This window comes from Rhagoletis pomonella, unplaced genomic scaffold, assembly GCF_013731165.1.
Source record: "Rhagoletis pomonella isolate Grant_MI unplaced genomic scaffold, Rhpom_1.0 Rhpom_scaffold_00420, whole genome shotgun sequence".
Classification (NCBI taxonomy): Eukaryota; Metazoa; Arthropoda; class Insecta; order Diptera; family Tephritidae; genus Rhagoletis; species Rhagoletis pomonella.
In genome coordinates, this window is record NW_023458974.1 from 33072 (window position 1) to 48103 (window position 15032).

The window sequence follows — 15032 nt, forward strand, 5'->3', positions numbered from 1 at the left end:
CTAGAACGCATCCCCTTTTTTGTATAAAGTAAAGAACTTTTTCATGCGCCTTTCTGAGGAACGCATGTACCGCATAAAAAAAGACCTAATTTATGTATATGTATAAACAATCATCTTCATTAGCTTTGATATGCTTACGCTCATGCGTACACACACACATATGAATAAGTTATCAGTCTGGTTGGCAAAAAAAAAAAAAATGTTAGTACCCAGCTTGATGGAAAACTTACTTGGAGAGACTTTTATCGTGAATTAAAAAGTTTTTTGTTTTATATGGAAACCGACCCAGTCTAAATTATATGCATACATACATATCGTCGTTTAAAGTAAAAAACCGCGTAACTGCCATTTACTGCCAAAAGCTCTTGGCTCAATCGTTATCCATTCGTCCTGAAATATACTAGCCAGAAATGCGATTGCTTTATAAAAAAGAGAACCATTTTGAAAAATGAGTGTTTTTACTCTCTAGAAAATAATTTATGCAACATCACATCACATACGCGGTTTTGCATTTTGATGATACGCGGTTTTGTACTTTAAACGACGATATGTATGTATGTATATCAGCAAAAGCCTTGAAAAATAAGGCAACTGCAATTCTCATTCAAAAGTTGTATGGCCATTAATCCTGATAGGCAGGCTTAAGATCAAATCAAGTTGAGCAATATTACTCGGAAAACAGTGTCTCTCTCGCCTCTTATGCAAGAGGACCATTCATCAAAACTGTTCAACTTGTCTATTTCGATGTAGAATTGTTGAAAATATTTCTGTAAATCTTGTTCAGATATGAACTACCACTCAAAACTGTTGCTCCTACGCGTGAATGGTGCTTTAGTAAATCTCACAAAGAGGAATCCTTATTTGTCGCGTCTCTATTACTATCTTCGAAGTGGCCATCACTGTAATCAATGTCATCTAAAGCATCACTGTTCGTCGCATTATCCACATTGTCTCCACCTGTTGGAAAATGCATTAGATTGGTCTCCAGCATACCATTTAGGCTTAAAGGGGGCGAGTTGGATGAGGGTATACTGCCAACACTCATTTGATCGTCCGAAAAGTCGATGTTAATGATTGTATTTTCTTCACCAGTGAAATAGTTCTTGGTGCGACCTGAGAGGTCAAACCTGTTGGCGGGAGCATTGGTGCTGCTGATGGCCTCGCAATTGTGAGTATTTTTAGACGATTTGACTTCGGATTTGTTAGTTTCTTTGTGCTTTCGAAGCTCAACTTTGGTTTCTATTCCACTTACGCAATCCATTTTATCGATGGTGGCAACATTGTTCTCTCGAAATACAGCGGGTACAACGCTCAAGCCTAAAATGACATAAACATACAGACATATACATATATAAGTATTTCTCGCAAACTCCAACTGATATTGATATTATATTTTACATTAAATTTTTCGTTCAACAATTATTAGAAGATTTTAACCCTACAACTGTATTTTTTTTTTTTTTTTAACAAGACACGTTTAACGGGTTTTATGTAATTTTCTTATACATATATGCACGGTCAGTGCTTATAAAGGTAACAATGCAGTTTTAAAAAGTACCGATGTGTACACACATAGTAGATGGGTTGTTTATTGGCTGATTTCAGTACTAAGTAGATCGATTAATCGGCATCGGCATCGGCATCGGCGTCGGCATCGGCATCGGCGTCGGCCTTTTTTCGCCGATTATTTGGAATTTCTTTTCATATGTTCAGATGTAGCGACAGACAACAGCCAACATGAAAAAGCATTTGCAGGCAGTTCATAAAAATGAGTTTTTTTTGGTTGAAGGTGTTTCACGATTTTTCCATACAATAGTATTATCGACAATTTTCTTTTATATGAAAGACATTGCCAGCACAAAAAAATTGACAGAAATTAACGGGATTTTATAGCAGCTTGAAACTTGCACTTCATTATACTAGAATTAAATGGCCTACAAAACTGCATACCCAAATTATGATTAAAAAGTTTGAAAATTTGGTGAAAATAAGCAGAATGTTTCTAATTTTTGTACAAAGTTTGAAATCGGAATTTCTAAATTTCATTCTGGCTACGCCGATGCATATATTTTTACACATACATACATATGTATGTCGGTGTCCCTCAGGGTTCGATACTGCGACCACTCCTTGTCATGTATGATGGCGTCCTGCGCTTGCATGTTCCCGCGGAAGCGAAGATAATCGGGTTCGCACAGACGACGTTGCCGTAGTAGTTGTCGCCAAACATTTATCCGAGGTAGAACGATGTGCGGAAGTAACCGTTGCTGCCATCGTTGAGAAGAAAACAGAGCTTCTTCTAATAAGCAAACGAAAAATCAGAGAGCAGGCAGAAATAAGAGTTAAAGAATTCACTGTGCAGTCGAAACCCTCACTCTAGTACCTAGGCATCAAGTTCGACTCGAGGCTGAAATTTAAGGATCACTTGGACTACGTTTGCGAAAAGGCAGCGTCCACCCAAGGAGCACTCTCAGGACTTATGCTCAACACAAGAGGTCCAAGACATAACGTTGGGAAGTTGCTAGCTGGGTGTTCTCAAGTCCGTTATTCTCTACGGGTCGGAGGTTTGGGCAACTGCATGCGACACGCCGCTGTACATCAAGGGTATACGATCTACTAAGAGTCTGCTCGGCGTTCCGTACGGTGTCGGAAGATGCAGCGCTGGTCATCTCAGGCCTACATCCTATCAATCTGTTGGTCCAAGAAACGTCCATTTCAATCAGCAGCACAATGGAGCAGTGGCAACACCGATGGGATCACTCGAACAGCGGTCGCTGGACGCACAGGCTTATACCACATATAGAAAGCTGGCTGGCAAGAAAACATGGGGAAGTAGACTTTAATGTCACGCAACTTCTAAGTGGGCACGGCTGCTTTAAAGCGTACTTCTTCCGCTTCAAATTAGATGATGCCGAACATTGTGAAACCTGCGGCCAAAACAGAGTAGAAGATGCAGAACATGTTCTTTTTGCATGCCGAAAATCCAGGAGGAACGAGTCTTCCTTAACGTTGCACATGGAGTAAACGCGACGCCAGAGAACCTGATTCTGCACATAACCGAGTCGCCAGAGAAATGGAAATCATTCCGCACAGTCGCGGCAAACTTAATAGCACAGCTGAGACGACAAGAGCGTAATAGATCATGCCGAAGATAATCTAGCACGGTGGCAGGTAGGTTTTATGTACACTATACAGTAACTACGTACGTCGTCCATTTTTGGACAACTGACTTTACCTCTTAGAGGGGGGTGTGGGGGGACGCATTGACAGTGGTGGTGGTTGAAGAAACCAAAATGATGACTAACTGAGGGTAGGGCCAAGTACATGCAACTTGTGACTGACAATGAATAAAAAATGGACTTATAATACTTACATAAAAAATTTTAGTCGCACCAAATTTTGACAAGCTTTCACAAGAAAACATTTGGGCGTATTCTTGTTTTCGTACGAATCGAAAATATTGAAATTTTTCTATACAAAAATTTCAAATACGCCTCATTATAAATAAATTTAGAATTTAAAAATATTAAATTTTTTGGTTCACAATGACGAATTGATATTGAAAATACCCTTTAAAATATTATTTTTTTTTACGGTATTATAATTTTTTCAAAAATAAATACTGCAAATTTGCAAGGATACTCAAGAACAAAATTTTAAAAGGACATTTTCAATACCTATTCGTCCTTATGCACAAAAAAAGTTTATATTTTTCAACTCTACAGAATTTTTGATATCCATTTATTATTCTATATAGCACTGAATTTTTCGAACTAATCAAATCTTTGAAATTCCCAAGTCCTTTAAAAAATCCTGATGCCAGAGAAAGAAACTAAAAACGCAGTTTTACTATATTCTGCTCCTAGTTTTGGGAGTACATTTATGTATATATTATTTTGTGCAAAATTTACTTTTGCTCGGTGTATTCCATGCTATCAATAACTTGATTTTTTTTAGTGACTTATGCCACTTTCAAAATATACATTTTCGTTATACCGCCCAATAGTAAAACTTCCCTCGAACAAGACCGCAGTAGTTCTCAATTGGTGTTATCATACACTAGATTTTTTTGAAAATGTGACTTATGCCACTTTCAAAATAAACGGCTTATTTGTTGGGTGTTTTATTTTTCGTTCACCAAATAATTGTTATCTGATGAGTACAACTTTAGAGTTAAATAAAGTACACGGAAACGGAAGCAATGCTTGGAACACTGGTGTCGGAAACATCGATGAAAAGGAAGGCATAACGGACGTGACAAAAAAGAGGTGGTTTCAGAGTACATGTTAAAATAAGCAAAACTCTGTGAAACCTGTGAGGTTTTCCTTTCTTAAACATTCTTTAAATAAAGTCAAATTGCCAATTCCAACGAATTAATTTTTAGTCAGAAGGAATTCGTTGTTGGTTATATTTTGAATTAAAATGTGATAACGGACCTGACATATCGGACGTGATCGATTTTTCTCCTATATATTATTTTTACTAATAATACATAAGTAATTAAATTTTTTACCTAATTTTTTCAGTTCTTCTCTCCACCATTTTGCGTTTTCATAACCACTTTTCGCCGCTGTGGTGCAGTGCGCGCTTCCACTCCGCAATGCCTGGGTTCAAGCCCTAGTCAAAGCAACATCGCAAAAAAATATAGAAAAAGGTTTTTTCTTAACAGCGGTCGTCCCTCGGCAGGCAATGGCAGACCTCCGAGTGTATTTCTGCCATGAAAAACAGCTTCTCATAAAAGGAAAAATCCTGTAGAATTTAAATTTTAATTTTTTGTTTCACCAGGACGAATAAATGTTTAAAATGTCCTTTTAAGACTTCATCCTTGAATATCCTGGGAAATTTCCAATATTAATTTTTGAAAAAAATATATGTCAAGGACTAATATGTAAACTATCACATCCTCGAATTTCGTCCTTCTAACTTGATTAGTTTTAGATAAAAAAAATGTTCACTTCTCTTTATAAGATATTGATAGTTACAACATACTTAAATGAAGATACTAGAATCATTACACTGTACAGCACTCCGATGCGTATTGGACCAAACCAATTTTTTTTTTAAGAGATTGAGTCATAGGTAAAAAGTAATTTCTCCGTTTTTCGAAGTTAGCCTCCGAAATCGAGATATGGGCCTTCGAAGTTCGAAATAAGATCTTTGGTAAAAAATTATTTTTTATTATTATACATATGTAAATAATTAAAAAAACTAAAAAAAAATCGTAGACCGCCTTTTGCTCTTATTTAAATGGTTTATAACTTTTTTTTTTTGCAAACTTATATTACAGGTGCTATAAGGGGGCAAAGGTCGGATCTTCAAAAAATTAAAAACCTTATATTTCAAACAATTTTTAACTGGTTTTTAAAAAGTTGGTATTTTTTTAAACGTGATTGCACCCCCTTCTCCTCTTCTGTTATGCATATTTGTATACTTTGTATGTAAAAATTTGAGAAAAAACACTTAAAAGGAAAGAATACATTTTTTTATAAAATAATAAAAAAAATAAAAAAAAAATTTGAGAAGAAACACTTGAAAGCAAAAAATACCCCTTTTTATAAAGAAAAATATTAAAAAAAAAAAATTACTAACCGATTTTTAAAAAATTGGTATCATTGTAAAGGCTACCAGAAAACTTACACTTTCTTAAACACAAAAATTTCGTTGTATATAATAATAATATATATTTAAAACATTTTTTCCCTCTATATAAACTCTTGCCCCCCTAGATGAAAGGCTGGCTACGCCCTTGTACACAAAATAAATCAAGTATTTAAATCGTAGGTATATCCTACGGTCAGTTTGTTCTTTTATGATTCAAATATCTTTATTTATGTATATTGTAACTATCAATATCTTATTAAGAGAAGTGTAAAATTTTTTTATCTAAAACTAATTAGTCCTTGACATATATTTTTTTCAAAAATAAATATTGGAAGTTTCCAAGGATATTCAAGGATAAAGTTTTAAAAGGACATTTTCAATACTTATTCGTCCTGGTGCACCCAAAAATCAACTTTTTTTTTCTATTCTACAGAATTTTTCCTTTTAATTGATACCCATATTGTTATTGTACAATGCACCGAATCTTTAGAATATTTTTTTTTATTCAATCTTATTCTAAATATTTCAGTCTCTTTAAAAAAAAAATCCTGACGTCAGAGCGAAACACTAAAAACGCAGTTTTACTATATTTGGCCCCAGTTTTGTGAATATATTGATTTTTTCGTGTGTTAAATTGACTGTCGCACGGTGTAATCCCATGGCCCAAAACTATACAGAATTCCCAAAACTATACAGGATTCCCAACATCGCGGTACAAACACTTCGCGGTGGCGAACGCGAGTGTTAGCTCAACCAGCCACCGGCGGAGCGCCCTGCAATTGCTGTTGATAGAGAGTGAGAAGCAACGACAACGTCACCGTCAAGAATGATAGAATACAAGATTGCGCCAATCGAGCTGAGAGCAACTGGGTGTGACTTCACATTATTTTTAGAATGAGAGTGTAAAGAATAATTTTGAAGAAGATGAAGAAGCGAACAAGTGGTGCGAAATAGTGATGTTAAACTATGTGGAATCGTCACCGTCATGCGTACGATGTAGCGAAACAAAGGTGGTGCCTTCCGCGGACCGTTAATCCTCTCTTTCTCGGTTTGACAGCATCCATCCTTTCGCTGACGTCACATTATTATTTTTGAGCACTAGTGATGAATATTAAATATTCATATTGTACCTATTTGACGAAAAGTTGTACCGAAAAGTAGATACACGTACCTAAACAGTAAACATGTACTTTTATGTGCATATATTTTTGTCACTTGGTGGACTACATCTTCCATCTGTACCATAAAAACTTTTTGGCTTACATGAAACAATATTTTACTACGTTCCAAATGTACCTAAAATAACGTGATTGTACCGAATGTACGTTCAAATTTAAGAAGCTGAAGAGTAGGTACAATTCTTCCTAGTTTTACATCACTATTTCGCACAACTTGTTCGCTTCCTCCTCTTCTTCTTCAAAATTATTCTTTACACTCTCATTCTAAAAATAATGTGGCATCACAACCAGTTGCTCTCAGCTCGATTGGCGCAATCTTGTATTCTACCATTCTTGCGTCATTCGGTGGTGCGTTAACGTTAACACGAGAATCCCATAAGATATGTAATTCGTGTCACGGTGTACGGTTTTACGTCGGTAGCTGGTTGAGCTATGTTTTAGAAAGCCTTAACAGTACTCAGAAGAAACCTCACCTACGCGGTTTTGCATTTTGTTGATACGCGGTTTTGTACTTTAAACGACGATATATATAAGTGCATACAATTTTAAAACGAAAGTGACTTCTAATGCGAAACGGGTGCCGTTTATCGTATTCTGTCTCCCTGTGATAGAAAAACAAAGATGTTACGTAATTCTTAACAGCATGCAACATTTGATGCTTTACATATCGTCGCTACCATGTCAAACTATCGAATATGAAAATGGGTACTTTTCACGATAGCAAAAAAAAACGGTTGTAAAAATTGTTGTGGGATTCGACACTTTGTTAAAGCCAGTATCCTCTGCTTCTAAGAAGACTCGAAATTTGACGATTTGGCAACTTGCCAAACACTCTAGACGCATGCGCAATTGAAAAAGCATTTTTGAACATTCGTAGTTTGACATGTAGCGACGATATACACAAGTTTATGAAACTTAACAGTTGGGGCATGGGAAAACAGTTGAAACTAATTTTCGGTACTTCACTTACAAAAGAATTCGCAATATGAAGAACTTGGAGCATTTTTTACGTTCTTTGGCAAATTACGCTCTGTCAGCCATAACTTTTACCTTGAAATCAAGACGCCTACACATGGGCGTAGCCAGGTAGGGGCAGGGGGGTGCTCGAGCCCCCCCTAACTTTCAAATTTTCCTTATATATAAATAAAATAGTACCCTGAAATGCCAGCTTAATAGGGTCGAGCCCCCCCCTAAATTTTATTCTGGCTACGCCGATGCGCCTACACCATTTTAGGAATCAATTTATATTTTAAATTGCATTGTCATCGTGATTGTAACCATGCTCAAAGTTTCAAGCCTCTAGATCGATTAGAAATTTCCGCGGGATGAGCAAGTTAAATAAAAGCGTGTAATATAAACATAAGGTGTAATATAGTACTCGTAGTATCTGTATACATATGTATGTGTGAAATAAGTAATCTTTGCCAACTTTGTTCTTTAAAAGCGAACCACCGTCATACAACGGTTTCCGATTACTGTTCTATACCACAATTATCAAAAAAGGGTACGGCGGTTTGCAACGTGAAACGTGAAAAAAGACGGAGTTGGTTATTAACTTAAACCTTTATTTTATATGATTTAATAAAGCCAGTTTAATATTACAATGAATAAGATAATCTATTTACAACTTTTATACGTTCACATTGTATGTATGTATATCCTAAAAATTCATCATTTTAATAACCCTTTGCCATTTGATTTTAAGACATACAAAACCGAAATTAAATATTACGTTATTGTAAATATACATAGTGCTACTGTTGGGTATAAAACTTTTGCAGAGTAACTAAGAAAACTTCCATACATAATTGAACACAAACTATAAGACATTTACTAATAATAAATACTTTTTATAAATCTTCCATTTTTGGCCGCGGTTATAGACTGTATTAACATAATAAATTATAATTTTCTGTTAATAAAAAATTTAGAGGTATAAGTGGATGCTTTTTTAGTTTGTTGTTGTTTTTCAATAGGCAAATAAAATTATGTAAAAATATGTCTCTTCTGATTCGTGCTCGGTTTATGATTCATTGCGATTCTTGGAAATGGGGAGTTATAAAATAAGTTTTGACAATGTTTTCATGAAATTTGTTATGTAATTAAACTTTCATGCAATAGAATTATTGTTTATGCATACGTAGTGCTGACACTTACATACATATCGTCGCCTGGATAAAAGGTTGTCGTAAGTGGTTTTATCAGTTTTTAGATACCTCTCTAAGTTTCCGTGATATTGACAAAAATTTTATCGATAATTTAGTACAAATTGAGTTAATAATGCAGTCATGCTAAATTAATAAAGATCTTTAAAATGGCGTCGCCTATATTTGGATATCTCATTTAGTTTCCGAGAAATTGAGTAAAAAGTATAGTTAAATTAGTAAACAAAATGTATCTCATTTCGTCGCATGTTGTTGTTGTTGTTTCTGTTCGCATGTCATACGAAGTGGTTGCAAAATTGTTGACAAATGTAGCATACAAAAAAAAATTTTACTAAAGAAAATCCTTCATAAATTGAAAAATAATTAACAATAAACAATAAAAATAAAATAATTTAAAAATTTCGTGAAGTAGTAACATTCTCTGGGACTTTGAAAACAATCTTTGAGGAACTGCATTCCAAACTTCAATTGGCATTTCCCAAAACCTGCCGAAAGCAACATACGACAATCTTTAATTCAGGCGACGATGTGTACATACATACATACATACATACATATTATATGTATGTACATATGTATGTACAAATGCTGGCGCGTTTGTGTTATTCAAATCGTAAAATTATATGTACAATTAAGTCAATCTTGTTTTTGCTAAACCATTCTTTGATACTTTTTCATCAGCACCTGTCATTAAAATTCTATCACTATTTCTTTTGCCAGTGTAGTATACAATATATAAATAGTATACAATCATTACACAAAAGACACACAGCAAACAGAAAGCTAAATCTTATCTCTTACGGCGCTTGCTTTTCTTCTTTGGCGCACATGACGGTGTGACTAAGCTGACGTTGGTTGAAACTGTTTGAGTTTGTGATGCACCTACTCCGTGGACAGATAGTTCTTGGTCGGGCGCGATTCGGCGGCTTTCCGTTTCCATATTACTTTCTTCAGCAGAAGATGTAGACGACGAGGTAGCAGCATCAATCGCAGCCATAAGATTTATTTTATGTTCGATTCTCTTGGTCTTCTGTTTTATGGGCGCATTAGTGTTTGCTGGGGTCAAGGGCAAAATGAAAATGTTGTCGTCTGAAGTGGTGGCTGGTATGGGGCCTTCGCTATCCGTCGTGGTAGTTGTGGAATTGGCTAGTGGCGAAGCAGTCGCATTTTGTGCTAATTCTAAAACAGTTATATTTTTAATTTTTGCTGGTACATCCTTGTTTTCTAGTTTAGATGGCATTGAACAGGGCACATCCCTTCTTACTCCTGCAAGTGTTTCTAAGTGAGAATCTGTCATGCCAATTAATGGGCGTAACTCTTCATCATCGTCGCGAGTTACAGACTCTTCTTCCTGCTGCTGCTTTATCTCCATTTGTTGTCGCTTCCGCCGTTGCTTTTTACTCATTTTTTTCTCTTCGATTACAATAATTTCTTCTGATGCAGAAGAATTTTCTGAGCTGGAAGATTTTTCATTTGTCGTAGCTGTGTTGGTTGTATTAGTTTCTTGAGAACTTTGTTCCAAACTCAAGTATTGTTCCTCATTCTCGTGCAGCAACTTATTCTCCGTTACTGTTGGGTCTCCACCACTTGGATTAGAGGTTATGGGACATTCTGTCGGCAATTTATCTTCATCACCTTCATAGTGCAGAGATCCGCATAAAGCGAAAATTAAATTTTGATGATTGATTCCACTGAGCGTAGATGTTGGTGCCATCTTCCGATCGCTCTTTGGATGTTCTTGCAAAGGACTGTCAAAATTAATCAAGCTCAATTGCTCTGCCAAATTATCTTTGACCTTTGAAAGAGGCTTAGATTCTTTATTTTTCAAAATTGTCGTATATGGAGACATTTCTAGAGGCTCCAAAACTGGTAATGGAGGCAAAGATTCTAGTGGTTGTAACGCAGAAAACGATTCGAAATTTGAAGAGCACTTGGTCCCACTCTTACAGCCGGCGCCTTCGCTTTTCTCCGTTGAGCTCTCCTTATTTTTAACAAACTTTTTAGTTTTACCGACAGCTCCTAAGGTTGGGTAGTTATCAATATGAGTGTCGGGGTGTGTTTTCGCGGTCTGAACAGTATTGAAAGTTTTCCAAACCGGATTCATTACTAAGGGCGGTTGTGAACCGGGATTAGTTTTCGATTTTGGCTCCAACAGTGGGAATACCTCATTTTCCTCCTTATAGACAACTGTACTGACTTCTTGTTCGAACGGTATTTTATTGTTTTTGCCAACTCCGTCGATAGAATCCTTTGTAACATAGTTTTTACTCGTTATCGGCAAAGTTTCAGCTGCACAAGTAGGTACAGCGACACTTACGACTATATTATCGCATTCTTGTGGCGTGTTTGCAGATTTTTTTGATTCTTTTTGTTCTTTCGTTGGCGTTCTTTTAGGTGAGCTAACAACTACTGGTGTTAATTTTGAATCACTATTTTTGTGCTTGCTTAGTTTATTGCTTACATCTTTCAAAGTTTTGTTTTCAGTGCATTTGGGTTTTGATTGTTTATTCTGTTGTATTGCTTCAGTAGTATCTATAACTTTAACAGTATATAAGCTATCACTTTCAGAGTGCTCTTCGTTTTGCTTGGGTGCTGCTTTCGGGGTTAATGATGCTGGTATGGTATTTTTCCGCAAATCGTGCGTGGCACAGCTTTGTGCAATTTTACTAGGTTCTTCACTTTCAAATTTCTCCTTAGACGTTACATCTGCCAACCTTTCCGGTTTCAAATCTGATTTATTACCTACTTTGACGGCCTTTTCAAAGTTTTTCGACAAGTCTTTTTTATCTAAAAGATTGTTTGATTTATTTGTGCTTTTGATATCGCCTTCGATTTCCGTAACGTTGACCTCTTGAAGCGGCGTGTCAATGGACACGTGTGATTTCGAAGCTATACTTAATTTTGTATGCTGATCTTCCGAGTCTGATATCTCAGCGAGCTCCAATGATTTTGGTAGTATTAAACATTGGGGAGACTCTTTGATTTTTTCTTCATGAAGATCAGATGAAAAATTATATTTCAACGACAATTCCTCGTTCCTTTCTGTCTGTTTAAACTTTTCTGTTTCAAGCTTTTTGGATTCATTCCCTTTTTTATCCGTTTTTTTTTAGCTTCATTCGATTTTAAATCCTTGCACGGGTTTTTATGAGACTCTTCTATTGATTGCTCTTTCCTTAGACCTTTAACATCTGATAAAGTTGGTTGCCTTCGATTCTTTACTACAGATAAAGGTGTCATTCTCTTGAATTCTATTACTTCTTCTTCCAATGATGACATACGTGTGACGCCTTTTTTTGTTTCATAATCATTGACTTTATTATTATTTACATTGTCTGCACGATTGCATTCAACATTATCATTATCTTGATTCATTTTCTCGTTTTTACCTTCCATACAGTTATATTTGGTATTTGGCGATGCTGTCGGCGTTTGTTTGTAGTCGAAGTTTTCTTTTTGCTGTTTTTGTTTTTTATCACTTTCGTTGGCTAAATCGCTGCCGATTGATTTCTTATTTTCCATCGAAAGGTCTTTTGCTTTCTTTAAATTTTGCGTCTTAATCTTCGCACTCTTTTCAATTTTTTCCCTTTTACTAAGTTCTGCATCAACTTCTTTTGCTATAACTGGGACAACAAGTTTATTTCTGATTAACTCTGGTGGTTTGCAAAATTCTTTATTCTCTCGCGCAGCCTCTTCTTCTGCCTTTCGATCCTTGTCATCGCAAAATATGGCCACCACGGGGCGAAACAAAGACTCATCACAGTTCTCATGTATAATGCATTCTTCGGCAGCTAATTGTGACACCACTTCATCAAGAATGTCCTTTTTAACCTCAGTCGAAATACCTGAAATCACAGTTGTTACAGTTCCCAGAGGATTAACCACTTTTTCTACAGAAGCTGTGGAAATTTTTGGAATTTCTGTTTGCTTCTTTAATGGATTTGAAAACAACCGAGTCGTCTTAGTTTTGTCGGAATCGACATCAGGAACTAAGTCCCAAAGACTTTTTGTAGCAAGTGATTCTGATGTCATGGCGGGAGAAGAAGAGGAATATAAACACATCGCTTTCGGGCTGAAATCTGAATCATCATCACCAATATCGGGATCTGCACGGGCATCATAGAAGGAAACACTATCAGACGGAGCGACCTCAGAGGCTAATCGACCTTCAATAGAAAGACAAAGGAAGAGAAGAAAAACAAAACATGTTGTGAGAAAGAAGCATTAACAAAAAGCCAAAGGCATTTTTCTTTGTAAATTAGTATTCGCGGTGCTGTGGTGTGGTGTTTACATATGAACACATTTTTATAGCCAATCATATTTTTATTTGCGCAATAATTATTTTTAATGTATGAACAAAAATTAATGTGTAGCAAAATGTGCAGCCGAAAATCGAATTGGGTGCAGTCGGAGCGGGAGTGAGAGGTATTCATTAACGCAAATGAATGCATTGCAAAGCAGCAAAACCTCAACAAACTCATATTCCTCCATACTCCAGTATAGAAATAAGCAAAGTTTTTGTATGTAGATTTAAATGGTAGATGCGTGCAGCACGAACCCCTAAGGAATGCATAGAAGAAAAATGCAAAAGCCTCAATCTAACGGTACGCGCTTAGGGATAAATAAAATACAAAAAAAAAAAAAAAATAACATCTCCAGTGTAAAACTACGGTCAGGGGTAATGTATTCATCTAAACGCATAAATGCCTCGTAGCCAAGTAAACCTCGTAAACTTACTTAATTTTGTATGGAAAATCGGTTTATTTACGAGGTTTGCGTTACTACGAGGCGTAATCGGCCAATTCTAAAACATTCTTAAAATGTTCCAAACAAAAAAGCTACATTCTAAACTGCGCCTATAAATTTTAAAGTTATCTAAATCATGTGATGTCTCTTGTGCTTAACTGTCGGTTATTTGTATTTGTATGCACCCAACGTGTTTTCCTGCCTTAGTGCTGATAAAACTCCTACCTTTGGAATTTTATTGAGATGAGGCTGTATCTCAGAATGCGGTTCAAAAACGCCCTATCTCAAACGAAAATGTGCTGAGGTAGGGCGAACTAGCTGCCGAGATAGGTCGATCTTCAACTCAGGTGTCGATTCCGTTCTAATATCTTTTAAAGTAATTTTCTTAATTTCAATTCATTTTAATTTATTTCGTTTGGGTTTCTACTCAAATTATTTTATTTATAGTGAATTTATTTTTTGGTTTAATTTTGTTTAAGAATTAAGGGATTCTGAAAATCACTATCGCTAATTTTGATCCCAACAATTTTTAAAACATGCAACATCTAGTATCATAAAGATAAGCTTAGAAATATGTACCACCATAAAGTGTATACCAATTTATAAATTTTGCTTATAGTTATGGTGGTTCATATACAATTTAACTGTTTTTGGAAGCAGAAACATTAAATATATTTAAAAAGAATTTTGGGGCGCTGAACCCGAATCAAATCGTCCAAAAAATAGTTCAGGTCATGTACTGGGTGGCGACGAATAACTGTTACCCAGTTTTTTTTGAAAAATACTTTTAATTTAATTTAATTAATTACATTGTAACCTTTGTTTGGGTTCACCAGCGGCAAACACTTTGAGAGAAAAGTGGAAGCGGCACGCAAGTCTTCGTCGGTTAATTTATTCCATATCATCTGTTAGAGCTGTCACAACCATCGATAGTATCGATACTATCGAAAATGTCGACACTATCGATAGTTTTGATTAAAAAAGTCAAAAAATTTAACACAACAACTTTTATTGAAAATGAGATCAGAATTGCGAAAATATGTCGATATTTTTGTTAAGGAGCAAAATTTTATCAACGATTTTTGGCTTAAAGCTGCATCTGCGCTCTGAAATATGTATGTTACTGTCGATAGTGATTACAAAACCATCGATGTTTTCGATAGTCAAAAACCATCGATACTATCGATGAGGTAGTGTCATCGATAATTTTCCAGCTCTATCTTCTGTAACTATAGGCTAATTTCCTCTGAGTCCTTTATACTCCCCCTTTTGTCCAACATAAGGCCTCATACTCAGAAATCGAATAGACTCAGAACTGATGACTAAGACGGCCATCCATTCGATC

General features: G+C 35.8%; 2 protein-coding genes across 2 annotated transcripts in view; both read right to left on the minus strand.

Moving 5' to 3' along the window:
- Window positions 1-496: 496 nt before the first annotated feature.
- LOC118750840 (breast carcinoma-amplified sequence 3 homolog) lies at window positions 497-3369 on the minus strand. The gene is made up of 2 exons (XM_036485567.1): window positions 2086-3369; window positions 497-1317 (listed from the first exon to the last, which is right to left on the minus strand). Exon 2 carries the CDS (start codon window positions 1259-1261, stop codon window positions 842-844), a length of 420 nt encoding a protein of 139 aa, XP_036341460.1. The 5' UTR covers window positions 1262-1317; window positions 2086-3369; the 3' UTR covers window positions 497-841.
- Window positions 3370-8323: 4954 nt separating this feature from the next.
- The window catches only part of LOC118750841, a 32399-nt gene continuing 25690 nt past the window's right edge, over window positions 8324-15032 (minus strand). The window contains 2 exon segments of the mRNA XM_036485568.1: window positions 8324-11968; window positions 11971-13107. Of these exon segments, the coding sequence (XP_036341461.1) occupies window positions 9735-11968; window positions 11971-13107 (3371 nt within the window). The 3' untranslated portion in view covers window positions 8324-9734.

Excerpts from the sequence above, each read along its gene's own strand:
- LOC118750840 (XM_036485567.1), bottom strand. The coding sequence starts at position 1,261 with ATGGATTGCGTAAGTGGAATAGAAACCAAAGTTGAGCTTCGAAAGCAC.